A 26,853-nucleotide genomic window follows, 5' to 3' on the forward strand; every position below is an offset into this window, starting at 1 on the left:
GTCAGGGTTAAGTTTCATTTTCTCCATTTTATTCGTCAATATAAAAATACTCAAATATTTACAACAAATAAATATGTGGGGACACAATAAGTTACACTGTTAGCCCTTTTCCCAGAGCTGGGAGAAGATAGGCCAGTATCCACAGCACGCCCACCTTCTCCCTTCCCTCCCCCCAACAACCCTTCCCAGCCCTGTCAGAAGAGCACAAATATAAAATACCACCGAACCAGGTGGCAGGCAAGTGGGAGGCCCTGCCCACCCTTCCCCCTGAAGCAGGAGGTTCCATCTCTACCCCCCAATCCCCGCCCTGAAAACATTCACAGCCCTAGGAGCAGGGCTAGGCCCACCCCCAAGTCCCGCACTCCCCCTAAAGGGGTACAACACCCTGTCCATCCCATCCCCATATGTATGTACATCACCATCCCAAGCTCGGGACAGCTGGGGGTAGGAGAAGCAAAGTGCTATGACCCCCTTCCCCTTCATAGCTGCAAAGGCTCAACCAGGAGGACCCCAGGCCAAGGGAAGACTTGACAGAGACAGGAAGGTTATCACACACACACACACACACACACACACACACACACACACACATACACACACACACCCCTCCATACACACACCAACACATATATGCACAAACACACCCACATCTTGAAACCTCTTCCTTGCAAAGTTTTGGCTGCTGGGGTCCCACGTATGTGAAATTCACAGAGGAGGGTGTGCCTCCTGTGAGGCTGATGCCCCGGTGAGCCATAGCAAGTGGCAGTGCCCATGCTGAGCAGGTCCTCATGGCTGGGCAAATGCTGCCCCTGCCATGTCCCTGAGGTAGCTGGTGCCTGTGCAAAAGTTAAGAGTGCACCTCCCATGAAAACCCCCCGCCACTGAGGTGGGGGGGTTCCCTCATACTGAAGACTCCTCTGGGTTGGAGTCAGGCAGCGGCTGGCGCTGCTGCAGTTTCCGTCGTAATTCATCAGCAATCTCAGGCAGTGGGTGCCCAGATCCTTCTCGGTCCTCTCCACCCAACTGTAAGCGCACATAACCGTTGGCATTTGAGTTCCGACCACCTCCTAGGTGAAGCCGAGTTGGAGAAGGCAAGGGCTGGCCGGGGATGCCAGGAGGTGGGGAAGGGGGCCCACCCCCGGGCTGGCACCGGGCGTGACCAGGCACAATCTTGAGAGAGCCATCTGAATAGTAGTAACCAACAGGATCCCAAAGTTTCTCATCGGTTTCTGGGCCAGGACGGAAGGGGGGACTGGCTGGCTCCTTGGGCAGTTCCAGGGGGTACACCAGTGTCCTCTCGGCTGCCTTGGAACCCTTTTCCAGCTCTTCTCGCAGGCGCCGGCGGAGCGAGAGAACCAACAGCAGCAACACCAGGCACACAGCCCCCAGGGCCACCACGGCTAGCCACACAAGCCCCAGGTTTTCCAAGGGAGCCCGTGCCTCCAGGGTCACCGATGAGCCAGCCACGACAGAAACAAGGTAGCTTTCTGCAGCCAGTTTTGTCCCCTGCTCCTCTGAATAGCAATGATAGGGCCCAGAGTGGCGGGACTGGGCGGCCATCACCACCAGCGCCTGGAGTCCCGTGTCATAAAGGAAGGAGCCAGGTTGTTCTGCAGGCAGGTCCCGGCCTCTGAAGGTCCAGAGGGCATGAGCCAAATTGGAGGAGAGGTGGCAGGGTAGGACCAGGTCTGTGCCTGCTACAACTGTGATATTTTTGGGAACAACAGGTCTGGCTGCAGAGGCAGAAATGAGAGAGAACCAAGTGTTAACACAGGAACCCCAGGCCTCACAGTGAGGAGATGCACGAACTCTGGCTGTGATCCAGGCAAAAAACAAAAAAAAAAAAAAAAAAACAAAAAACAAAAAACAAAAAAAAGCTCACCTTTTTTAATGGCATACTGGATACACATCTTTGAAGGGTCCAAATTTGCCACGTGTTGGACCAGAAGGGACCTGGTAGGGAAGTGAGGTGACATCAGCAGTCCGACTCCAACCACATTTGCCTCCCCTCCTGGCCCTGGCACTGACTACTGACTCACCCTGAATGACCACCGGTGGCCACACAGCGGCTGGTGTTGACATTCCAGGCACAGTAGGGGTCCCTGGCAAGGACACAGTCTACACAGAAGCGATACTTCGTGCAGTCCGCCAGCGACAGCTGAACCAGTTGAGAACGGGAGCCAGCAAACAGCACCTTCTGTAGAAAAATAAGGCAGAGGGTGAGCCACGCCACGTCTGGGGGGGGGGGGCGGGAGGGGGAGGGGGGTATGGCTGAGGTTTGTTCTGAGAGCATAAACACACTAGGTCCAAGGAAGAAGAAGGCAGAAGAAAAATCCAGGCCAGAGGAACAAATTTGATGAGGGCTTACCACAGGCCAGCACAATCCCAATCACTTTACAGACATGATCTTATTATTAGACAGGGATGAACGGCAGACGTGCAAGGCTGAGGTGTACCCACACTCGCTCACACGCGGTCCAGAAAACTCAGTTTCCCCCAGCCTCAGAAGCCAGCACAGTAATAGCAGTGTCTACCTAAGGTGGTTTTCCTGTTTGAATGGTGACTGCCAATCTGTTTGTTTGCTCAGCCCCATAGTTCCCTTATTATTTAGCGCTCTAGGGAGGAACTCTGCATCACTGTAGCTGGTGGAGGGCAAGCAAATCAAAATCCAGAGGGTGCTTTGAATATGCCAGTTTTGCGCAAAAAAAGTGAACGATTTAAGTAAATGAGCCAGGAGACAGAGCGCCTGGCTCAGAGACCCACTGGGGACTAAAGGAAAACAGATGTCTCTGATTCGTGGACACCAAAACATCTCGACTGAGAAGGGACTGCAGGTAGAACCCCAGCTCCGCCTGGAAGGTCCTGAAGAAAACAGGAGGGGAGTTTACAGAGTTTGGATTCTGGGAATGGGGGCCCTACAAGGACTGGCTCTATATGAGAACCTTCAGAGAGCGGGTTCCGGCGCCTTAGATCTTTTACTTCCGGGAACTCGCGGGGCGGGAACTCGAAAGAGCTAAATGAGGGGGTCCTGAGCTGGCCAATCACAGGAGGCCAACTACGAAGGCAGAGAGATAGCGAGACAGAGGTGCTGCAGGGAGCATGGAGGGAGGTACGTGCGGCCCATCTTACTACCTTGCTCTGAGACAGCACCAGACTTTCCACTGGCTCCTGGTCAAACACCTGCAGCTCCTCCACCATGTGGATCCAGGGCCCCAGGCTTACAGCTTTCAGCAGCCAACCATCTCCTGGAGGGGTGAGGGGAATATGTAAATGAGGAATCGGTCACTGGGTCTCCCCAGGTTCCCAGCCTTGGGCACAGCTAACGCTCCTACCTGTACCAATGAACAACACTGTATAGGTGGCGCCATCAAGTCCTAGGATCCTGTCGGCCACCACATGTGTGAAGTTCGTGTTCTTCTTTACAAGTAGGGGGCGGCCCAACCGAGGCTTCACCTGTTCCTCCATCAGCGGGTGCTTCTTGATGAAGTTAAGGGTGTTGTCGGGCAGCTCCAGAGAACTGGTGTAGCCATTGTCTCGGTGCCAGTTGTTGATGCACTGTGTCGGGGAAGGGTGTGGGGAGGACGGCCGTCAGTCAGCTGGTGAATGAGCGGGTCCTGGAGTTGATGTCAGGAGCACATCCCCATGCCGAAAACTCACCGAACCGGGCCGGGGGGTGGGTACTGGGTCAGTATAGCGGGCCCACTTCTGGGCTTGCTCGCTGTACTCCTTGAAGGGACCCTCAAACACCTGCTGGATATGTTCCAACTGGTACTCGCAGACTGCTGACAGGTCCATATCACCCCTGTTAAAGAAGGGCCTTGGCAGTCAGGTCACGTGCCTACTTACCCTCACCATACCCAGCTCCAGAGGAAAAAGCAAGGCTTGGTATATGGAGCAGTCAGGACCATGAGGTAGCTCTGAGGTATCAAGGCAGGGTTCTGCTCACCTTCCCCCACAGAGCTTTAAAAAGAGCAGGCACAAAGGCAGCTTGGCTGCCAGGCACTGACCCGCTGGACTTCCTCCAGACGCCTGGTGAGGGGGCCCTCACACCCACACACCATCCCTACCTGACCTGACCACCTGCTCCTCCCCACCCCCCAGCTACCCCACAGTGGCACAGCATACCATCGAGCTTGAAAAACCGCGAAGAAGGTGGTGTTGTGCCAGGAGGCGCCCAGCAGGGTGTGCACTGCCCGCAGCTGGTTGAAGTAGACCTTCCAATCCGGGGCTGAGCACACCAACCGAGCTTTCAGGAACGTTGTCCACTTCTTCTGCAGGGTCCGTGCTCCCCCCATGTCACCCTGGCAGATGGCAAGGAGACACGGCTGGTCAGCCCCTGCCAGGCCTTCAGGGCTCCCTCTGCCCACCACTGTGGAACCTGGTACCTTACAGACTCGTGCCACTCGAGCCACCACCTGCTCGGAGTAGCAGTCATACTCCACTGCCCGCTCACTGAAGAAGAAGTAGATCTTGTCATCATCTCCCGTGAAGCTTCCCACACTCTCAGGGACAAAGGCAGAGCCTACAAAGTGAGGTTCTGGGGACAAAGCAAGGAGGGTCAGTGGCAGAGTCCCAGGGCCCTTGAAGACCCTTCCACTCAGGCCTTCCCCAATCCTGTTCCGTGACTAACCATTCAACCAAAAAGCCAGGTACTCCGTCTTGATGGGGTGGTGGGGCCCCATGTTTCGAAGGATAACCGGCTCTGTGCCCAGGAAGTTATTGAGTGTAGCCGAGTACAGTTCACCATCTATGGGAGAGAACAGCAGGTCTAAGGAGGTAGAAAACTGAGGATGGGCTCTGAAGGCAAGTCCAGAGTGTGACATCCCAGGTTTCCCCCGTCTGTGATGGCGGCAACCACTCACCCACAAGGAGTCCAGTGTGGCCCTTAGCTGGGTCGTAAGGGCATTTACCCTTCCCGTCCTCAAATTCTGCACGATCCAAGGTGAACGTGAGCATGTTCTAGGGGTGGGAAGACATTGAAGACGGGTGTTAATATAGGGCCCCACGAGGTCACAAAGGTTGGAGACAGGCAAGCAAGGGGCACACCCAAAGAGAGGGAAACACTCACGATGTAGGTGCACTTGGGCTGGAAGGCATAGGTACCACAAACGTACAGATGGGAGGCGTTGTATGGCTGAAGGAAGCGGATGAAGTTGAAGCACTCGGTCTTCAAGGAGAGAAAGGTATACAGGTTAGCAAGAACTAAAAGCCAGAGATAGGAGGTCCCCTAAGGAGGGAGTCCTGGTAGGGGAAGTGCCCTAAGCACTCACCTGGTTGCTCTTCCCTTTCTGGGTACACTCAATTTTCTTCTCAGCTGGAGCCTCCCAGGAGATCTGAGGATGGGACAGGACATATCAGCAATGTCACAGGTATGTGCTCAGTGTGTGCCTGCAAAGGACCCCTTAAGCTACACAATGGGTGGCACCTGGTCCCCATTCCACCCCAACTGGCAGAAACCAGGAGCGGGAAGCAATGCTAACCTGACACCCCCCAGAGAGACCTCTAGGCTGAGGGCCAGCCCGCACAGTTCACACACACCCTGAGTCCTTTCCCTCTCCCTTCTGAGTGCCTCCCACTGCCCCACCTCTCACCACTCCTTGAAGCTCCAGAGCCTCTACGCTGAAGGCAAACAGCGCCTCCCGGGCCCCCACATATAATAGGCCAGAACGGTCTGTCAGGGTCAGGGTCAGGAAGTCCTGGATGCCTGTCTGGGAGAACCGCCTCACTACTGTGACCAGCTCTGTAGAAACAGGGATTAGAACATGGTGGGGGGACTGGAGAGATGGCTCAGTGGTTAAGAGCACTGACTGCTCTTCCAGAGGTCCTGAGTTCAATTCCCAGAGACCACATGGTGGCTCACAGCCATCTTTAATGGGGTCTGATGCCCTCTTCTGCTGTGTCTGAAGACAGCTACCATGTACTCACATGCATAAAGTAAATAAATAAATCTTTATGAAGAAGAAGAAGAGGAGGAGGAGGAAGAGGAGGAGGAGAAGAACAACAACAACATGGTGGTGCTGAGCAGGGGGCGGATGGCATCCTCCCTGTGTGAACCCATCAATCTTCCTTTGTCCAAGGATCCCCCTGGGCCTTATCATCACGATTCTCCACAAAAGCTAGCACCATGCACACACAGACAACAGTCAAACCTCCTACAGCCCATAAAGGACTTTTTCTGTATACCTTTTGGCACAACAGCTCCATCCTACCCAGGCTTCCAAAACCCTTCTTCAGCCTCCCCCTCAAGGCGGGGAGGAGAAGCAATCTGGGCCGGTAAAGAGGAAGGAAGGATATCTCGGCCAAAGCTTCTGGCCAGAGGAAGCCATCTGATGGATGACTCTCACTCAGGGTCAGCGGTACCTCAGGCACAAAGCTAGACACTTCCTCCCAAACCCGGCTTCCTCGGTTGCCATTCCCAGTTCTGCTACTTGCTGACCACGGCAGGGTCCAGGCAGACCCCAGTGGCAGGTCTAGTGCAGCAGGAGGGAGGCACAGAATTCCTCGTCTAAGAAGCCATTCACTCCATCTAGGCCGCCAGAGACACACACACAGATGTCAAGGTGGCTCGTGGAGAAGGAGGAAGAGGTTAGAACTGGGAGATCAAAGGAACCAGAGACTCAGAGATCATTGATGATGTTGAAACTCGGGAAGCTAGGCTGCCATCCAGCACATGATCAGACATACAGCCATGTAATCTGCCAGAGGCCCGTATACCTGCACCTATCCACAGGATCCCCGCTTAAGTCAGCTTCAGGCTTGGAGGCAGTGACCAGTGAGAGTTGGGTCCGCATGGGAGGGGCTTTAATAGCAGCTGAGTGCAGCCTGTGGGAGGTGAGCTCATCCCACGTCCCAAGAGCACAGGGATGATACAAACACCTGACATCACCACCTCTCCATACAGGTGTGTGTGTGTGTGTGTGTGTGTGTGTGTGTGTGTGTGTGTAAAGGAAAGCTATCTGGTCCACTCTGCCTCCTCCCCCATAAAGCACAGTGCTTATATATGCCCACCCAGAGCCATCAGAAGGCTCCAGTGTTAGAGCAGCACAGGAGACCATTAGGGTGAATTAAAGGGGCTTCTAGGGACAGACAGCCTCAAAGACTGGAGATGGGGTTAGGTTTACACTTGCTCTGGGGTTCAGGTTTCTCTGTCTAGGCTTCCAAGCATGAGTGACAATTCAAGTGAGGAACAGGGAGGTTGATTCAGAAACTACCTCCTTCGCACACTAGGACAGCCAGGTCAGCATGAGGGTGGGGGTAGGGTGGTAAGAGATCCCACAAAGTTATCCCAGTGTCAGAAAGGGACAAAGCTCAGATCTAGACCCGCACTACCAGTTCTGGGTCCCTGGGGCCACTCACGTTTCTTAGAAAGCCACAGTCACACATATCAGTATAAAGGTGTACGCTTGGGGGTAATTCCTCAGCAGTCGCTCCTTCCTTCAAACAAGCATCACTCCCACCTCACCCTTCCCCCAGCAGCCTGCCCCAGGCTCCCTCTGGCCCTGCCTCCCATGCTTCAGGCACTCACCCCCAGAAGATACAGTCTTCCGAGGCGCAAGGTTCCACCACATCTCAGCCCCAATGCCCAGGCCCCACAGCCCTGCTGCCAGCAGCCAGACAGCCCAGTGTGGGGCCATGGCAGACACCCAGAGTCTAAACTTCAGTCCAGCAGCCCTGCTGAAGGAAAAGAAACTGGTCAGCATCACAGACCGGAAGGGGGCCCGCACCAAGAGACAGGCAGCACAGGGTGCACACTGGAACAAGCCTCCCCCGGAGCCCTTGGATCTCCCCCTGCTCCCTTTTTTTTGCAGCAGACCTAGCTCCTGCAACTGGCCCCTGCCCCCAAGATCCCTGGGGAGATCTCCCAGAAGAGCAAGGAGAGGAACTTAGTCAGCAAGTACTAGGCGTGGGCAGTCATCAAAAAGCCTTCTGTGGTCTCCAGCCATCCCTACTCCCTCTCTTCAACAGGGAGTTGTGTGGACTCCCCCCTTCCTTTGCTCCTTCAGGCCTTAAAGATTTCAGAGTTTGGTTTTTTTTTTTTTTTTTATAATAACCGTTAAAAGCCGGGTTGCTACCAGTGGGGCTCCAGCCAACACCAAGACCTAATTCGGGGAGATAGACCCCTTATTCAGCAGACGCAGGCAGCCGGTTGGGCAAAGACCTCCAGTGAGGGACTTGGTGAAGCAGGCAACGTGCAGAGTTCCCGGCCCCAGCCTGTCCCCTCCCCCAGCGCAGACAATAGCCGGGCAGAGCCCAAACCCGGTTCCACATCAGCAAAGCTGGAGTAGGAGTGGAGCCGGGAACCAAATGGGCCCAGCTTCCCGAGGCCCCTTTGTTGCCCAAGAGGGAGGCAGGAAGTGGGTGGGATGGGCGTGGAAATGACCAGGCCCAGTCCTGTTCCTCCAACTGCCTTCTAGGAGACACTGACCCTCCCGCAGAGAGGCGGCCGGGCCACGAGTCGGCTCCAGGCTTCGGGGGATCTCCCCGCCGCGGCGGGAGCGGGATCGTGGAGGGAAGTGAAATGGGTTGGGGAGGCCGAAGCGGGGTTCTCCTGGACAACAGGGGATGCCCACGAATGGTCGTCAAGGGCTACTTTCCTCCCACGCCCTCCCCGGCTCTGACGAACGTTCTTAACTCGGGGATTGCACCCCGGGGACCCTGCACTAGGCACTAGGCCAACGGGACTGATTTCCACTAATCCAGACGCTAGGGGCCGGGAGCAGAGATGCAGAATCTGGGGATTGCATCCCAAAACAAAGGTTCCGGGCCAAGACCCGGTCCCGGTCTCCCTACTGTGGGCTTTCCCCTCCCCCAGCTCCGGGGATTTGAATGCAAACAAAGCGGCAGCTCTGGGAGCGTGGCAAAGCCGGGCTTGCGCTCGCCCCCTGTCGGTCCAGAACCCCAGCGCGGGAAGGGCGGGGGGCTGGGGCTGCCTTCCCCGGGGCAGTCCCCCCCTGACACACCCTCAGTTTCCTCTCTGCCAATTACCCTAGGCTGGGGTCAAAACCCGGTGGCGCGCTCCGAGAATCTGCCTGCGTAGTGATGACCCAACCCCCAGCTCTTCCCAAGGCAAGGGACACGGACAGCCAGGGGGATGGAGGGTGCAGGACCAGGACTTGCGCCCCACACTTGCACACACGGTCGTGAGTCGCGGCGCTCCAGAGCGGGACCGGGCGGCCGAGCTCTGGAGAGGGGGCTGGTTCTCAGTGCCAGCCCGCCTCTGGAGCAGAACGGGAGGGCGGGGGGCCGCGCTAGGGAAATCCGATCCCACAACATCGGCTACGGTCCAAGCCCGCCCCTAACTTTCCGTCGAGGTGGGGGGAACGGGAGCAGTTTGCAAGCCTGGCAAAGATTCGGACCGCGCGCTGGACAGCCCAAGGGTCTCCCCGCTGCCCCTAGCTCCGTCCGCACCCTCAGGCTCCCGCCGCTCCGGCCAATGGAGCTGCAGGCACTGCTTGCCTTGATGCCGATCGTCCGCTCGGCAGCCCGCGGCGGACTCGAGAGGGACCCGGATCGGACAGCTGTCGCCCCGCCCTGCACCCCCCAGAAGCTGTCCCCTGGCGCGCGCGCCAGCCCCTACCCAAGCAAGGGGACAAAGCGGCGGCCCCGGGGCCCCAGCGCTCCGGCCTCACTCACCTCTTCCGTGCAGCTCCAATCCCTGGGCGCCGCCCTCGCGTTTGGCTCCAGCCACCTTCCTCCCCTGCCCCCGCGCCGCTCCAGACTGCGCCCGCCCGCCAGCACGCTAAGGCTGTCCTGCGCCACCGCCCCTCGGTCTCAACACGGCTCTCGGCGCCCCAGAGCTCGGGTTCGGCGCTCCACCGCGCCGGGCACCGGTTCTTTCTCCGCTGCAGCCGCCGCTCTCCGCCCCCAACCCCCTGACGTCAGGCGAGGAGGGTGTCGAGTGGTGGCCGGGGGCGGGACGCAAAGGCCCGCCCAGGAGGGGGCTGCGACCCGCTCCGGTGCTTGCCCAACACTGAGGTTTGGGGACCCTTAGCTACTCTTGCAGCTTGGGAGTCAAGGTCTACGCCACGGCGCCCGGTGGAGGGGGCGGGGAGGGACTCCAGGCGTTGCCACCGGGAACTGCACTCACCTGGTCTTCTTGAAGTGTGCCTTGGAGCCCTGAGGCGGGCTGGGTTCTCTGGAAGGTTGAGGGGCTCCCCCACGCTCCAGTTACAGGAACGAAAGCTGGCAGACCATTTTGGGACTTGTATCCGAAGGGGGATGGCGTAGCAAAAGAAACTGAAGGTTCTCTCGGGGGCTAATCACAGTGGTCCGTCTTTCGGCTCCAAAGTTGTCCTCTTTTCGGGGCCCTAACCCTTGGACTGGCAGGAGCAGTTCACAGACAGAGGAGACCCCAAGTCTTCAGGCAGCTGCTAGTTTCCTGGGCTACCCCCAGGAAATGACTCCTGGTGCGGCTTGGTAAGGCCGATTAACAAGCGGCACGAGCCCCACAAGGGGATGGAGGGAGCCACGCCGAGAACCACCACCACCACCTTCAGAACTGCCAGCCTCCGCCCACCGGCGCTTCTTGAAGTAACTTGTAGCTTTGGCCTCCTGGGCGGTGCTGGCTGGCTGGCAAGTCCTTCCAAGTCAGCTAGTTCTCTAGTAGACAGGTGGACTGAGACACCTCGCTGAAACTGCCCCGGCGGTACCTAGAGACCACCCTTAGCCCGAATCAGGGGACAGAGACGAAGGGAAGGCGGCCTGGAGGTTTCTGTGGTAACTTTGAACCCCCAGGGACCAGCCCTGGAGGGGAAAAAGCACTCCAGACCGCATAAGCAGATCTGGAGTATAAATCCGTCCGACAGCAGCTTTTGTTCTGGGTTAAAACTTGGCATTTGAGAAGTGGAGACCAGAAGAGCAATGCGGGTAATGGAGAAAGGCAGCCCAGTTTGGTTTCAGTAACAATTGCGTCCTTACTGGAACACAGAAGGGCCCCTTCTCCCTCGCTGGCCAGAGCCATGGTTCCCAGCTCCATTCCCATTAGGAAACAAAGCTGTGGCTTCAGAGATAGGAGGCAGGCCAGGGGTGGGCAGGGAGGGTGCCCTATGGAAGCTGGCCAGGGCGGGAGCCCCAGGCACACTTCCCTTGATCTGACCCTTGTTCCATCTACTAAGGGCAAGCTCCACACCAGGCTCAGGATACTTTAAAAGCTAAGAATCCTCAGCTCCTTGAGGCTGGAGCAAGACTTCGAAGTCAGCTACTGTTTCTCTCCAAGTAGCAGAGAGATTAATCAAGATCGAGAAAACAAAACAAAACAAAAACAAAAACAAAAAAACACAGGGTTTAAATTCATACAGACAGCAAGGTGAAAGTTTTGAATGGGATCCTGGAGTGCTGGGGGCAGTCTATGGTCCTACCTGCTTGGGAAGGCTGAGGTAGGAAAACTGGGAGCCCAGAGGTTCAAATCCATCCTGGGCCCTTAATGAGACTGTCTCCAAATAAAAAGTGAGGTGAGTTCTAGTTCCCAGTTCTACCTTTCTAACAGTCACCAAGCACAGAGCAAATGCTCCATTTCCTGCTGTTTTTCCTTCTCACCTGTGAGTCGCCCCCCAGAATTGAGGGCTGCTTGGTAGTGATCTGAGCTCCCTGGCTCTACCTCCAAGGTGGCCCCAGTGGAAAGTTTCAAAAGGTTTTAGTTTCACTGGCAGGGACAGTATTCAGTACCTTCATGGCAGGCGCCAGGGGCTTCTAAGCCAGGGATGGGGGTGGAAATGAGACCATTCCAGTAAGAGAGCCTGTAAGCTTCTCAGACACAAGGCTCCCCAACTATAGGGTTCCACCCCCCCACGTTCTACCTCTGCCCCTTCCCTGCCGCACTGTTTACTGCCACAGGTCTTCTCCATGAGTGGGTGGGCAGGAGATGAAGTTTCCTCCCATGACTACTTGTTCGTGATTCATGCTTTTTAATAAAAGGACAACTGGCAGAAAAAGAGAGATCCTGGATTGTCCATCAAAAAAAAAAAAAAAAAAAGTTGCAGATAGATCCACCAGGCCTGCCTAGCATAGGCTAGGGAAGACGGCACACCCTTAATCCTCATTCAAGCCTGATAGAATGTGGACTCCCCTAATTTGCCCCTTTGGCTATGGCTTAAATGCTTGTAGCCAGATAAAAGGAACACAAGATATGTTAAATACCTCCCAGACCCACTAGAGCCAACCCTTGTGGAACCCCAATACTGGGCATGAGACTGGGAGTGCACACTGGGGGCTCTATTCAAGGCCTGCCTGGATCTGGACCATTTCCAAGATGTCCAGCAGTTGTTTCCCCACTGGTGGCTGAGTGAGAAGATTAGGGTCAGCCATCTTTCAGGGAGTTCTCTAACCACTGGGACTCAGGGAACTGGGCCATAGGAAGAGGACGTCCTCCAGAAGGACAATTATCAAAGCTGTCCACCTGGGAAGCCCTTCCCTTCCCAGCCCCTCCCTTCCAGCCTCAGCAAGAGGAAGCAGGAAAACATCTGTCATCGAGGCCCAGGATGCTGCTTTTCCAGCGCTTTTGTCAGGATATCCCTTGCCTTTTCCCCAAGGCTTAGGGTCAAAAACCTGGAGGGCAAACGGTGAATGGGCAAATGGTGAACTAGCAAATGGTGAGCAGGAACTTGGCCTTGGAGAGGCTCCATTTCTATTGTCCCAACTTGGTTTTAGACCTGGTCAGCCCCCAGTGAGTCCCTGAGTGGGGAAATTACGACCCAGGGGAGAGTGTCCACCCTTGAGTGACCTCGCATTGCATACTGCTGCTCAGGTTACAGCCAGGCTTCTGGGAGGGAATGAGTTGTCACCAACACCTCTTGCCCCCTAGATGTACCTCCCTCTCAGGGATAAGTCTGTTTTGGGAGAAAAGGGCCAGGGAGGATTCCAGATGTCTACATTGATGGACAGTTTGATCCGTTCTCTTAGAGCCAGGTAAAGGCAGCTTCAGGAATGGAAACTCCCCAGTTCAGCCTCTCAGGTCTCCCTACCCCATCTCTGCCCTTGGCAATGAGAACAAAAGAGGGAAATTTCAAGGTGATTTCCAGGTTTCCAGAGCAAAACCAGTAACTGAGGATTAACTGTCAGGGTGTGCAGTGTCGGGCAGGGGTGCCCAGAGGCTGGGGGAGAAGGGTTGGCTCTCCAGAGTCCCTGCCCTCCTGTCACCATCTGAGGCTGACCTGCTTGCTGCTGCTGGGGTGTGAGGGTAAGCCAAAGGGGCATGTGACACGTCCAGGAAGAGAAACCAGAACTATCAGTCAAGTCACTGGGCATCCAGGTTACCTGGCTCCAGAAGGGTTTCTTCCACTTCTCATTTGGCAAGGGCTTTGAGGCAGTAAAGATGTCTCTGTGGTACCCAGTAGTGTGCAGCCTATGCCGTGTCCTCTAAATAATAGATGGCCTCTAGCGCCTGGCCTTCTGGGGAGCCGGAGAGCAGGGTAGCTGGGTCTCAGTCAGGCCTGGTATATGGGGTTGACTTGGGGTGTGACCCCAACCCTGGGGCATCTAAACAGAGAAGATTGTATGCAGCAACCTTGGGCCTTCACACTGAGAAGTGGGCATGAGTCAGGGTGGTAGGAGTGTCCTCCTCCGTGTCCGGCTCCCTCTTGTACCTGATGTAGAACTCATCCTATCCTAAGTATCAGGGGGCCCGGGGATGAGCATGGATTCTGTCAGAGGAGTGGACAGTAAGAAAGAAAATAGGGCGGGGGGACGGGACTGCTCCTAGAGGTACAGAAGGACCCACTTACTCCTCTAGGGGTTCAGATCAAGGACATGGAGATAAGCAAGAAGAGATTAGGGCCCAGGAAACTGATCTGGAGACAAGGCAGAGAAAGAAACAGGAGGATCCAGGGCTGTCTTTTCCCTACTCCTAACTCTAGGACGTTGGCTTCAGAGCTCAGCTCTAAATTGAAGTAAGCAAAACCGCAGCCCTGACCCACCGTCCTCTCCGTATAGTGTGCCTAGCAGGGTGAGGTAGACCCAGACAGAGTCCAGGTAATTGTTCCTCATCCAAGAGTGTCCAGGCTCCAGAAATTCTGGCCTCTGCACTGTGGACGAATCCTAGAATCACTGAGTCCTTGAGTGCAAGAGGTGGGTCCTAGGCCCCAGTCACATGACCTGAGGTGAAACCTGTAGTGGCTGGATTAAGCAGAGGTGAGTCTTCTGTCAGGCTAGGTGCTGGGCATGAGCCCTCAGGGTAGGGATGGAAGGAACACTCTGGAACCACGGATGCTGGAAACAACACTTTAATTTGTACAAATGAACATCATATTCAAGATGGGCAGAGAGAGCAGGGTGTGGGAAAGAGAGTAGCCAACAGAGAGGGCTCGGGAGAGAAAAGACAACTGGGCCCTCAAGGGAGGGAGCTCATGGGCAGGATGGTCAGGGACACAAGGACCCTGTGCTGGGTAGTGGCAGTAGTCTAGCTTCCCAGCAGGCCAGGCTGACTCTGGCTCCACTCTTCTCCTCCTACAGTTCTCTTCCAGAGCCTTGGGCCACTTGTCTCTTGTCTCTTTAAATGTCTTTCCAAGGGCTGAAGTACTGGCCCTGTGAAGAAGAGAAAGGAGCCTGTAATGGCCCAGGCCCAGTACCCCCTCTATCCACAGGCCTCTGTACTGATGACATCCATTCTCAGGCTATCCCAGAGGTCTCCTTCATACCAGGTACTGTAAGACCTTTAAGACTCAGAGTCTAGACACAGTAGGTCAAGAGGCAGTGCCTAGAAGGCTCAGCCAGGTCTCCCCTTGCCTAATGCTAAGGTCCACGGAGTATGGAGGAAGATGCTGTCTATGTAGACTCTGTCAAGCTTTAATTGCTTCCTCTTTGTGACAAACAATGCTTCCTACCAGAGGCCAGTGGGATCCATTTCCTGGGGATCAGTCTGAGTTCCAGTTTTCTTTTTCTCAGGGACTTGCGAAATTTGAGCACCAAGCCACAGCCTGTGGCCAGTGTGTCAGCCTCAAGTCAGGGGTTAGAGGGAATTGTAAGGGAGGAGTCAGGGAAAGACAGGCAAGTGAGGAGCAGAGTCCAGCTGTCTCCACTAAGGGCTTGGGAGCTCATGGCCAGCCCAGCAGGCACTGCTTGTTGGAGAATTAGGGGTGGAGGGAGTGTGCAGATGGGGCCGCTTTGTGCCAAGGAGTGGCGCTGGCTATGAGCCCTCATCCTCACATTCTCTCAAGCTGCTTGCATGATGGGGCAAGCTATTGTCCCAGGAGCCTCTAGATTGCCCATCTGTAAAATGGGTTTCTACCCATCCCTGCTTCATGAGTGTTCTTCAGGTTCCTATAGAAAAAGGTCTTCTGTAAACTTTAGCTATAAAATGTTACTACCTAGATGACCTGAAGCAATTCCAGGGATAGAGATTACTCCCACAGAAATGAGAGTGGATGCTGGGCACGTGGAGGAGGGACGGCGCACATGCTAGCACGCATGAGGCCCTGGGTTCAAGTACTCACCCTGTGCTCCTTCAAAAAAACCAGCCAACAAACAAAAAGAAAAACACAGAGCAGCCTGGGAAATGCTCTTAACACAGCAAGAAGCCATCTGAGGTCTATAGAACAAGTGGACAGGGGGTGGACAACAGCTGCTACCTCGAGTGCCCCTTCCTGGCTGTTCATGACAAACCAGCACTGCTCAGCTCTCCCGGGCTGTGTTTTTTTTCGCATTTATTAATAAGCAGGCCTCCCTGTGTTCCCTTCTGCATCCCTCCCTGGGTCCTGGATTAGGAATGAAGGTCCCGGGAGACATCCCCACCCTGCATCATGCTTGCCCATCCCACCCTCTCCCTTTGGAGTCCAGCAGCTGCAGTGGGGGTGGATCTGCCAAGTCCCGCTCACTGACCACTTCCCTTTCCTCCCAGGTCTAGGGGATTATGGGACACCACCTGGGGCTGACAGTGGGCCAGCAAGTCCTGCCAGCGGATGTAAGTCTGGGTAGCCAGGTCCTTGAGTTTGGTCCGGTGCATGGCCTGGGGGCTCTCCCGGATATGGGTGCTGATGTGGCGGTCCAACTGCATGCACAACAGCTGCAGCTCACCCTGAGGAGGAGGAGGAAGAGGAGGAGAGGCATGGCATAGCCAGGCTTAATCTAAAGGCCAGGGCAAGGAAGAGAGCTAAGTCAGAAAGGAGGGGATCTCTGAGTGTCTGCTGGGAAGCTGGAGTGGGAAGGGCAGTTTCTAGGAACTGGGCCATCATCCCTTGGGAATGGCTTTTGGGACATGGTGGGAGGAGGTGGCCCTGGCAACCCTCGCCACTTCTTTCTTGGCCTCTCAGTCTGCAGTTCCTGGGGGAAAGCTGGCTCTGTCCTGGGTAGCTGCTATTGACCATCCAAGCCTTTCTTGCTCCAGCATCTTGGGAGACTCACCCACTGATCGGGAGTAATGTCCTGGCTACTGACCACGACCCCAGCCAGTGTCAGGAGGCTGTGGCACAGATAGCAGACCTGGGGAGAGAGCGAGAGCACAAGGATGCTTTCCTGACTCCTTCTGAGCCTGTGGACAGCCCAATCTCCTAGCCTGCAGCAGCAGCAGCAGCAGCAGCAGCAGCAGCAGCAGCAGCAGCAGCAGCAGCAGCTTCTAGGAGGGCCTGCATGGGCAGAACTTGGCAGCACTGTCTCAGAGCTGTGACTGTCCCAGTAGCATGTACCCAAGACCCACATTTCTTCTAATTAATGATTGTCTCCAAATGGCTTTTGAAAAAGAAAGAATCCTTGCCACTCGGAAAGCCATACCCCCTATGCCTTATCCTGGGACTCCAGAAACAGCAGAAGCCCAGAGGGTCTGTACCCTCCCCACCTCTGCACAGCCTGTTGGCTAAGTCATCCATCCACACTTGTGTTCAAGGACTGAAGTGACACTATCCCTTATGCCACCTCTAGGTCCCCATCTTTTAAATGTGACTCACAGTGGATAAGCACCTGCACAAACCTAGACATGCACCTTTGACAGTCCTGATTACAGACAGGAGGATGGTGAGGGAGGGGAGGCCAGTAGGAGCAGTGTGCAGTGAATATCCGCATGCTGCCTCCACTCAGTCCGCTGCCCTCACTGTTGCCACTGGACACTTCAGAGATCAAAGGCCATGTGTGAGAGGCCATACCTGGAGTCCCTAACTCAGAAGCTAAAGCAAGGAGATCATATTACAAGTTCAAGGACAGCCAATGCTACTGCAAAGACCGCATCTCAAAAAATGAAAGAAACAAATATAGCAACAATGAACACAGACAACAGAAAGAGGAAGAAAATTAGGACAGTTGCCAATTCTACTGGATAAGAAAAGGATTAGCCCATGACGCCCTTGAAATCTCTATCAGAGATATTCACTTAGGGAACATCTGCCTGCTATACAGAGTAAATGAACTGTGTAGTTCCTGATAGACAGAGTTACTGACACCAGGCAGCCTGCTCTTGTTACTGTGGACCACAGTCTGCAGGTACACTGTGCTCCACAGAGGCCCTTTGGTCCTTCCCCTGTGTCCCTTTACATCTAAGACAAGGAGAATGGCTGCACACCTGGGGCCTGGGGCACATCTGCCATCCTGGGATGAGGAGACGGAAAAGCCAAGCCCTGGGATGACCAGGAAGCGCCAGGACCTTTCTGGATGACTTCCTTGCCCTTTGGATGACCAGACAGCGGCCAAGAAAGGACTGCAACAGTCTTTTTGCATGGACCAAGGGCCCTCCCCAAGACCTACTTGTGGAGGTGTGCAACTCGGAGCCATGGACTAACTTCTTGAGACCAAATATTCCCTGTGGAGAAATGCCACTGGGTGCCCAGCAGCAGTTCTTGCCTTGCTTCAGACCAGCAGAAGAGCCAAAGCCTCTTGGGGGCCTGACTCCGCAGATAGACCTACTAGGTGGCAGTGAGGAGTTCTATACGTGACAGGTCCAAAAGAAACAAAGCCAACAAGCGTGGGCCTCCAGGAGGGCCATCACGGGGGAGGCAATAGCCAAGTTTCTCAAACTGGGCTCCTGCCCACTGCTGCCACCTCCTCTGGGCTGCCCCTGGAGTCCTCAGTAGACCCCCTTTGTTCTATAGCCTCAGGCCTGTGCACCCCAACTGTCTAAGTCAACTTATAAAGCAGTTTCATTCAGAGCAAGGAGCTTTGGGAGGCATTGAATGATTTGCTTAACAAATACCAAATCTCAGCTTCCCAGTAGACCAGAGAGGGAAAGAGTCCTTCTGACTCTGGACAGATTGTGGTGGGGGCCTTAGAGAGGAAGTGACTAAGCCAGAGTGGGCCTCAAAAGGACAGGATTTGAGGCAAAAAAATGGCCCTAAGGGGGCAGAGGCAGGAGATTACAACAGCAGACAGATCCTGAGGGCTGATGCTAGAGGCAGGCAGGCATAGGGAGGGGGCAGGGCTGGTCAGCCAGGTAGCCTGTAGGGCTGGAATTGGGTGAGGGAGGGCATGGCTTGGGGGCGGGGCTGGCAGCAGAGAGGGTGAGGAGCCAAGGAGCACTGGGTTGTTGATGGCTGATTAGAGGTTCCTGGGCGGGGGAAGCTGGTGCTAGAAGGTAGCAGTATCTGCTGTGGGCTGAACACACCAGTAGGCGCAGTATTTTGGGACAAAGGATTCCAAGGTGTGTCTTTTATATTCCTATTGCTGTCCTCCATATAGCATGTCTGTCTGTCTGTTTGCACTAGAAACTAAACTCAGCTTACATATGTAAAGCACACACTCTTCCATGAGCTGCATCCTCAGCCCACATCCTCCTTTTCCCTCAGCTATGAATACGGGGGTGGGGGTGAGGGTTGGGGTGGGCTAAAGAGATGGCAGCTGCCAGCACCCCAGGTGGAAGGTTCACACCTCTAACTCCAGCTCCAGGAGATTCCGATGCCTTTAGCCTCCTTGAGCACATGTACTCTACTCATGTGGACATTCCCCACCCCAACACACACACACACACACACACACACACACACACACACACACACACACACAAACACACATGCACGCACTATAACCTATATAAGTAAACAAAGAAAAAGAGATCACGATGTTGGGAGCAAGGTGGTGGGCAGTACAGGGAAGGACAGAAAGAAAGGGGGGATGTAATTGTATTTTAATTTTTAAAATAAAAATATGTTAAATAAATAATAAAAATATTTTTTAGGTGGCTACTTCTGGCGACTAGGGATATAACTCATTTAGTACAGTGCTTGCCTAGCATGCAGGAGACCTCAGGGACAATTCCTACCACCCTAAACCTGGGCCTGGTGTCACACGCCTTAGAGGATCAGAAGTTCAAAGTCATCCTTAGCTACACAGTAAGTTCAGGGCTGGACTGGAGTAAAATCTGTATAACAGATTTCACTGAATTCCACAACTGAATTTGTGGAAGTTTTTTTTAGTGGGCCCTAACTACTTTAATTGAGCCTAACAGGGTTTGGAATAAGAAAGGAACATGGCCTTGGAAAGAAGTTAAGGCCCCTTAGTGACAACAAAGCATCAAGGTGAGAAGCAGGAGAGGATGCCAGAGAACCTCCCAGGGCAGAGGGGCTGGGGGCGGTGGGGCTGGGGGCAGGCCTAGTCTGCGGAGGACTGGGTACTATCCCAGCTCGAGAGACCTCAGATGACTACAGCAGCAGAGGGGGAGGATCTAGTGTCTCCTCACCTCTCAGACCTTTCTCTTCTAAATGCCTTTCTCCTGCATACCCCACCCTACCCAGACTGACCCACCCAGAGTTCAACTATGGAGGCCTTTGCATGATCTGGGTGGCGGGGCTTAGCTACCCGGAGCGGGCGGAGGCTTCGAGGGCAGGCTGTGGGCTCCCAGGCATGTCCTGGAGGAAAGGCTACCAGCTAAGTGCCCTGTGCATGGGGTTCACTAGGAAAAGCAAGCAGTGCACAGCTCCAGTTTCACAACAGTCCTCACTGCTGATTCCCATAACTTAATCTTCTAGGGAAACCACAGATTAACTACTCTGAGGTGTGTTTGTGTGTTTGGTCTTGTTGGGGGAGGAGGGATAGGGTGTTCACCAAATTCTCTAAGCTGTTTCTCCAAAGGAAAAGTCCAAACGCACACCAGCCTTGGGCTTGCTGTGTTTTCCCCTTACAAGAGCAGGCCCTTTAAAGACTCTGACTTGGAAGGCTCAGGAATCCAACTCAGGACAGGCAGATGCTTGGGTCCCCTGCTGGGAGGGAGGGGGGGTCTGGCCTTGGGGTGTTGCTCAGTACTAGAACCCTGGTCTGGCAAAGGTAAGATTCTCAGTTCCATCCTCAATCCTGCTAAAACAAGAGTAGAGTGGCTCATGCCTTTGAGCACATTTGAGAGGCCGAGCTAAGGACTACACAGTGAAAGCCTGTCTTAAGGAAACAAACTCCTGCTATGTGTATAATCCTAGCACTGGGTAGGTGAAGGAACAAGTTGAGTTCAGCTTCCAAAACATAACAAGGTTTAGGCAAACCTGGGCTACTTAAGATGCTGTCAACACAAACAAACAAACAAACAAACAAACAAACAACTAAAAGCTGGGCGTTCGCGACTCACATCTTTAATGCACAAGCACTGGGGAGGCAGAGGCAGGCAGATCTCTGAGTTCAAGGCCAGTCTGATCTACCGAGTGAGTTCCAGGACAGCCAGGGCTACACAAAGAAACCAAACAAACAAACAAACCCAGCTTTCAGTGTGGACACGGCCATGTCTAGCCTTTGTCTCCCCTTACTTCCTCAGGACATGCAGGTGAAGGTCTCATTTGTGGAGGCAGAGTGGCTGGTTCCTCTGTGTCAGTCAGGGAAGCCAATCGTTAGCAGGAGCTAGGGACTGCTCTGAGCCCAGAGCAGGCAGAACCTGAGACCCTTCCTCTAAATGCACTACCTGGAGACCCCCGAGGTGGTTAGGGATATAGAGTAGGAGCAGGATGTATGTGAAGTGAACAGCCAGAGTAGAGAGATACATTTTCCTGTCCCAGTTACCTGTTTTGTCCCAGCTGCCACTACAGAGACTTAGCAGGAAGCAGTGACCAGAGGTGTGGACATGGGCTTTGTCTCTCTACCTTTAGGGACACAACTGGTCTTCCTCAAATTCCATGGGAGGTCCTATCAGTTTGTGTTCGTGTGTGTGTACCCAGGGTGGGGGGGTATAACTACTCCCCTCCATGACAGTGGGGCTGTGATGCCCAGGCCTCAAACCTCACCTGGAGCAGCAGGGCCCCAGTCAGCTTAGGAGCCCGGCCCCTGCTGCAAGAACATGGATCCAGGCTGGGAAACCACAATGGGAAAGAGATCGGGAAATCTTAGCCAAGGACTCAGAGGTCAGAGGCAGAGGAGGAAGAACAGGGCGTGCCTGGGCTCAGTACTGACAAGCTAAGGCAGTATGTCCCTGGGTCACACTGCCAGCAAGGCCTTTGCTTCCACTTCCTGGGTCTCTCCCCAGAGTCTGGTGGCAGGGCTCTTCCCAGAAGCTCTCTGTGGCATGTCTCATTCTGGCCCTCCTCCAAAACAAGGACCCAGGGATGAAAGGATCCCAGGGCACGACACCCAGCAGGCAGCAGGCAGGGAGCACCTCTCGTCATCCTCCAGTTAGTTCCTATCTCAGCAACTGCTCCTTAAGTCTCAAGGGCCAAGTGGAACTCATTTGCAAGATTTTGTCAAATGAGACAAAGGGAACATGGGTGGACATTTCCCAGGAGCTTCAACCTTTAGGAAATCCCCTGCTAGCTGATGCCAAGGAGGGGAGGCTGGGTTACTGACACCGAAGGGAAGAAGGGAAAAGGGAGTTCCCAGGAAGCCACTCTCGCTAACTCTAAAACAGCAGCATAGTCTCTCCCACCTCAGGTCATGCCAGAGGATGTAGTCTTACCCCGGAGTCTTTAAATGGAACCCTTTCCTCAGAGCCTGCTGGGCAGAAAGGGACAGCAGTCTCATGGGCAAGAAGACTCTAGAAGCAGGTCAAGCCGGGCTCTAGGCAGCTGCTAGGTGGGGAGGAACTGGGGAGAGCTGAGGCTAGCCCAGGAATACCGAGGAGGAAGGATGAGAGGAGGTAACTCTCTAAGCCATGATGCTGCGGCCCAGGCTGCACCTGCTCAGCAGCTCCAGGATGCCAGGACTATCTCCTGTTTCTGCCTCTGACATCACGGGCCCCGGCTGGTGGCTACCCTGGGGAACATGCATTCATCTCCAAGGTTAGAGGCCCAGCCCAGCCTGACAACCGATCCCAGAAGAATCCAGCACTAAGTGCCACTCCTGCCTCGATGTGGGTCCTCCCGGGTACGGCTGAGCACACTGGCTGAAGATGAGCTCTAGAAGCTGCGCTGACCCTTAGGCCACCTGTGGCGAGAGGTAGACTATGATTCATTTGCCCTTTAAAATTAAATTTAAAATCCAGTATCACAGCATCCTGACATACAGACCCCTCTGTATGTACAGAGAAGGCCTGGTAACCCTATGTCTCTATGGCATATGTGTAAGCTCAACTTTGGCTAGATACCCAACATGTCCAGTGAGGGAAAAGTCTAGCAAGAAACAGATGTCTGGGTTCTTCCTCTTCATCAGGAAACACTGTGTGTATTTCTGTGTAGATGGGGTCCATAGGCCTGTGCTCCAAGGGCATGGCTCAGGTGTTCCTCCTGGGGTTTGGCAAACAACAACAACATCATTGATCCTGAGTAATCCTCAAGTAAGGCTACTCACAGGCCCAAGCCAAGAGTTTCAGCTCAAGGAGAGAAGCGGGCTCTAACTATCTCAGGAGTCCTCAAAAGGACATGTGTGTTTCTGAGTATGCCTTATCTGGATACTGGCACTTTGCACCTGCTATCTTATCTGTAAGACATTATTTCTTCTCTGTTCTATGTGCAAACCTTACAAACTGCTCTCCTCCTCCATGCGGCTGCAGGTCCATGGCAGGCACTAGATCAGCAACCAAGCAGACGACGTCTGTTCTGAAAGAAAAGCTGGCTTCCAGAGTGCCTCTGCCCAGGACAGGGCATTGGCCACTAGCCCTAGCAAGTAGGAAGTGATGAGGACACATGATTAACTGCTAGGAAATGAGACGTGTGACATAATACCCTCCATAGCCCAGAGTCCCTGAAGATGCAGGGTCAAGAGGCCAGCAGCAGACGTCACAGCATAGCCTGCCAGATTCACCACTGGGTAGGGCTAGGCCACCCTATTCTCGAAGCGAAAGTGATGGGCCATACGGTTGGGTGGAGCCCTGAAAATGGAACAGGGATGAGGCCACTCTAGGGTGAGAGGGGACAGACTGGCAGCATCTAGACAGGAACAGGATGTCCGGCTCAGCTGATGGGAACAACCGCTAAATGAAAAGTTGCTCTTAGGACCAGCTGGGTCCGGAGCAGGAGGTATCTTCCCAGGGTGCTGGAAGATGTGAGAGGCCCAGGATGTCCCCATATGTTATTTCCCACCCCCAACATCTCCTCACAGTGTGAACCTGCGCTTGTTCTAACTTCCCAGAAAATGAGGTTTGAGCCTTCTCACAGTAGGATCCTCTTGTAAGTCCACCTCAACTTTGAGAGTGGACCCTAAGGGGTTTCTGTTTCTGCTCTGAGGACTGGGTGGGAGCTGGGAAGCTTCAGCACAGGAGGCAGGGGTGGGACATAATCTCCAGGAAGGCTGAGGGCATGTGCTGAAGTGCTGCTATCCTGACAGTTGAACCAGGGCCTGTCTCCCTAGGGAGGAACCTCAGGGCTATGAGCAAAGCCTCGGGAGAGTGGTCCCACCCTGCCCACCCTTCCTCTCTGGGTTCCTGGGGTGGGGGTAGGGCAAGTAAGATGACAGGCAGCTGCTTCTCCAGCTGGGACCAGAGACCCTGATCCCACGGGAGTCTAGACAGAAAGTCTAGCTCTGCCCAGGCCCTCTCTAGCTACAGGAGTCTACGTATGTGATTGTGTGAGAGTCCAGGCTTACACATATGCATGCTTATCAGCGTGTGGGCCTGAGGGCATGGGTGAGCATGTGGAGCCCTTCGAGGAATAACTAGGAATGGCCATCTGTAAAGAGAGCTGGTGTCCCTCAAAGCCCATGACAGAAGAACAGGGTGTACTGCACAGCCCAAAGTTTCTAGGTACCTAGGACATACCCCTTCCTTTGTAAGAGTGGCCTCGCTTCCTGTCCCTACATTTAGGCCAAACTGTTCCATGGTGGTGTCTACAGAGTTGACTCCAGCAGAATACATGTGACCTGGACTAGCCAATCATGGTCCATGCCAAGCCAGTGAGACTTGACTCTGGGACAGATGCTCTTTCTTTACTCCTGGCCAGGGTGACCGAGAAAAGGAGGTCAACCCAGGGTTTCCCACAAAGGCAGCAGGGAGCCTCTCTGGGAATGCACCATAGGGTAGACCAAGCATGGAGAAAGTGAAGCGGATTTTGTGACACTGTGCATGTAACCTTGGGTTTACTTAAGCCTGGGTCATCTAAAGAGGTCCAGCAAGGACAAAGAGAAGGGACTGAAGGGGTGAAAGACAGACAGCAGGCAGCAGGCAGTAGCCAAAATGCAGCACTTAGCATGTGCTCCTATGACCCACTCTGGACTGATTCAGGCCTGGTGAAGAGAAGCAGCAGCAGCCAGGCTGGGTGCGGAGCTGGTGGGAAGGGTCCCTGGCATGCCTTACTTCTGCTTAGGCTGGGCATTTCAATGGAGGCCTGGGGCTAAGGTTGACTTGGGACCCAGCCTCGCAGGGAGTACACAAGTCACAGGGTATGTGAACTGTTAGGACCCCCAGGGTTCAACAGACGGGAAGTAGAAGATGGGAAGATGCGACAACAAGGCCATCAGCATGCAGGGTGCTGAGGTTTCATCTCAGGGCTGTAGGTGATGGGGCAGAGGCTCCAGGTAGCCAGGTAGCTTGAGTATAACAGGTCTGAAGGCAATCTACAGAGCGCCCAAAGAAATGGAGACCCTCAGGTAAGAACAGCAGGACAAGCTGAGGAGTTACTTGCTGGAAAGGAACCCTAAGGGTCCTCAGAGCCCTGTGCTGACTGGGGTGAAGGAGAGAGCAGGCCAGCCCTCCAGCTGACTGGGCTTGAATAAAAGCTCCTTGGACCCCACCCTGCCTCCTGGGCTTCACTCTGTCCCTGCAAGCCTGGCTCTTGTTCTTACAAAGAACCCTGATTTCTGGGAACCAAGCAAATCTGGTCTGGGCCCGGGCCCTGCTGGTCTACAGGTTCCTAGACTTGCATGTAGTTTAAGTCTCCTACAGGGTCAGCTTCTTGGAGGCGCAGGTTTCTGACAAAATACAGCTGATGCTCCTCATTTTGGAGGAAGGAAGATGGAACAGAAGAACCACAAGGCAGCCAGGGAAGAACCAAGGAGTCTTCATGTCTATTTTCTGTTCCTCAAATCCAGTTTCCTCCCAGCTCTCCTAACTCTGGCCTGACCCAAGTTTACAGCACTGTATGTGTGGGCCAACTACTGAATTTTCAGGTGACTAAGTGAGGAGAGGCTCCAGGATCCACTTGTCTTTGAAGATGACACAGGTTCAAGTCAAGCCCCAGAGAATACAGGTCCCCTTGTTGGGATTAGAAGTATCAGCAAGAGGCCAGAGGCGAGCATAGAGATGCCAGAGGGCAGCAAACCCTATCTTGTCCCTGCAGTGAGAGTGGGCCTCTCCCCACCACAACCTCCCATTAAAGCAGTTCTTGGCAAGGTCAGCCAGCACAGGCACAGGGACAGACTGCTGCAGTCTACAGTTGCAGCAGAAAAAGCAGCAAAACTTGTTCACCAAGTCTCTCAACACACCTGGCACACCACAAGGGTTTACAGGAGATACACAGAGCACTTGCACACAAACACATGGCAAGCCCACACCCTCCACACAGGCTGGCAGACACACACCTCTATAGAGTTGCAGCTGGCTGGAGCCTATCCCCAGCATCACCCACATTCAGGAGCACACCCTACCCCCATAAAATCATTTCTTTGCAAACACTGCTCCTCCATAAACAAGTTTTCCCCAGGCTTCTGCAGCACACAGCAGCCTGGGAGTGAACCTTACACAAGTGAGCGCACCTGCAGGAGCTGACCAATGTCAGTAAGTCCTCAGTGAGTCCTCAGTGAGCTTCAAGCTGCCATCCTTGGAAGGCATCCACTGACACACTGAGAGGAGGCACATGTGGGGTGGGGGGTGGGGATGAGGTGGGGGTAGGTGAGGCAGGCTCCCAGGGCCAAGTTATCCCAGGCCTCCTTATCCTTAGTTTTCATTCCACAATGGAAGACAGTTTTAACTAACTAGAGAAATACTCCCATCCTATCATCAAGATTCTGGTTCCCTATACCTTCCATATCTCTAACAGGGGGAAAAGTTCCCGTTAATACAGCATCCTGGCTGTGAGGTAGTTCAGTAGCAAGCATATGCTTAGCATGTGACCAGGCATCATGACACTCAGCAGTGTCAGAGAAAAAGTACAAGTATGTATGTCTACATGTATATATGTATGTATCTATACACTTCTGCATATAAATGTAAATGTGTACACACATAGCAGCAGACATTGGAGAAAAGCAAAAATGAGCTGGAGACTGTGGTGAAACATAAGGGCAGATCTAACAAGACCAAAACGTCAGCCATCTCTGTAAAAGCGAATGGGTCCCAACTCAGCTCTGAGACTGAACACGATAGAACTAGGCCACATCTGGCCACATGCAGATGACACTTACCATGGTTCAAAGCAAATACCCCAGTAAAGTCTGGTGCTGCATTGGAAGGCTGAGCTGGTCGACTGGAGGAGAAAACTGAGTCAAGTTATGCAATGTTTGTCTGCCTGCAGCCAGAAGGCCAGTCTCACAGAGGCCTGGGAAGGAGCTGTCTCTGGCAGAATCATGTCCTTGGGCCAAAAGGAAGCACTGGGAAGCCAGCCCTCCTGTTGTTACACTCTCCTCTTTGTAAACACGTCATCTTCCACCTGCTGCTGACAGGAGGCCTGC

The 26,853-nt window shown here is 54.1% G+C and overlaps 2 protein-coding genes across 26 annotated transcripts in view; both read right to left on the reverse strand.

Moving 5' to 3' along the window:
• Positions 1 to 7: 7 nt before the first annotated feature.
• On the reverse strand, positions 8 to 10,503 carry Sema4c (semaphorin 4C). 10 transcript variants are annotated; one of them, XM_087565162.1, is made up of 15 exons: positions 10,088 to 10,503; positions 7,526 to 7,671; positions 5,592 to 5,740; positions 5,271 to 5,333; positions 5,069 to 5,167; positions 4,863 to 4,959; positions 4,631 to 4,747; positions 4,386 to 4,537; positions 4,126 to 4,301; positions 3,658 to 3,802; positions 3,333 to 3,555; positions 3,133 to 3,245; positions 2,040 to 2,197; positions 1,883 to 1,953; positions 8 to 1,733 (listed from the first exon to the last, which is right to left on the reverse strand). In XM_087565162.1, the coding sequence occupies exons 2-15, from the start codon at positions 7,632 to 7,634 to the stop codon at positions 901 to 903; spliced, it is 2,505 nt and encodes an 834-aa protein (XP_087421288.1). In that variant the 5' UTR covers positions 7,635 to 7,671; positions 10,088 to 10,503; the 3' UTR covers positions 8 to 900. The 10 variants fall into 10 exon arrangements, with proteins under 10 accessions (XP_087421288.1, XP_087421287.1, XP_087421293.1 ...); XM_087565161.1 differs by having other exon boundaries at positions 7,526 to 7,674; XM_087565167.1 differs by having other exon boundaries at positions 5,585 to 5,740; positions 7,526 to 7,674.
• A 3,697-nt stretch (positions 10,504 to 14,200) lies between these two features.
• Positions 14,201 to 26,853, reverse strand: part of Fam178b (family with sequence similarity 178, member B) — a 107,832-nt gene continuing 95,179 nt past the window's right edge. For 12 of the 16 annotated variants that reach the window (XR_015628844.1, XM_087567249.1, XM_087567246.1 and 9 more), the window contains 3 exons: positions 16,333 to 16,410; positions 15,854 to 16,006; positions 14,201 to 14,517 (listed from right to left, as the gene is read on the reverse strand). Coding sequence is in view for 14 of the 16 variants with exons in the window: in XM_087567249.1 (XP_087423375.1) it covers positions 14,485 to 14,517; positions 15,854 to 16,006; positions 16,333 to 16,410 (264 nt within the window). In the remaining 2 variants the exon portion in view is untranslated. Of the gene's footprint in view, positions 14,518 to 15,853; positions 16,007 to 16,332; positions 16,411 to 26,586; positions 26,649 to 26,853 lie in introns of all 16 variants that reach the window. The other 4 variants (XM_087567252.1, XM_087567250.1, XM_087567251.1 and 1 more) reach the window with 2 other exon arrangements.

The sequence above is a fragment of the Rattus norvegicus genome, chromosome 9 (genome assembly GCF_021556685.1).
Source record: "Rattus norvegicus strain SHRSP/BbbUtx chromosome 9, alternate assembly SHRSP_T2T, whole genome shotgun sequence".
NCBI classification, from domain to species: Eukaryota; Metazoa; Chordata; class Mammalia; order Rodentia; family Muridae; genus Rattus; species Rattus norvegicus.

What these genes read in the sequence shown, in the direction of transcription:
- Sema4c (XM_087565160.1), bottom strand. Translation starts at nt 7,700, where the DNA reads ATGCTGACCAGTTTCTTTTCCTTCAGCAGGGCTGCTGGACTGAAGTTT. An exon ending in CCACACTGGACTCCTTGTGG is followed by an intron (nt 4,748 to 4,862) that starts GTGAGTGGTTGC and finishes TCTCTCCCATAG; the next exon opens with ATGGTGAACTGTACTCGGCT. An exon ending in AGTGTTGTTCATTGGTACAG is followed by an intron (nt 3,246 to 3,332) that starts GTAGGAGCGTTA and finishes TCACCCCTCCAG; the next exon opens with GAGATGGTTGGCTGCTGAAA.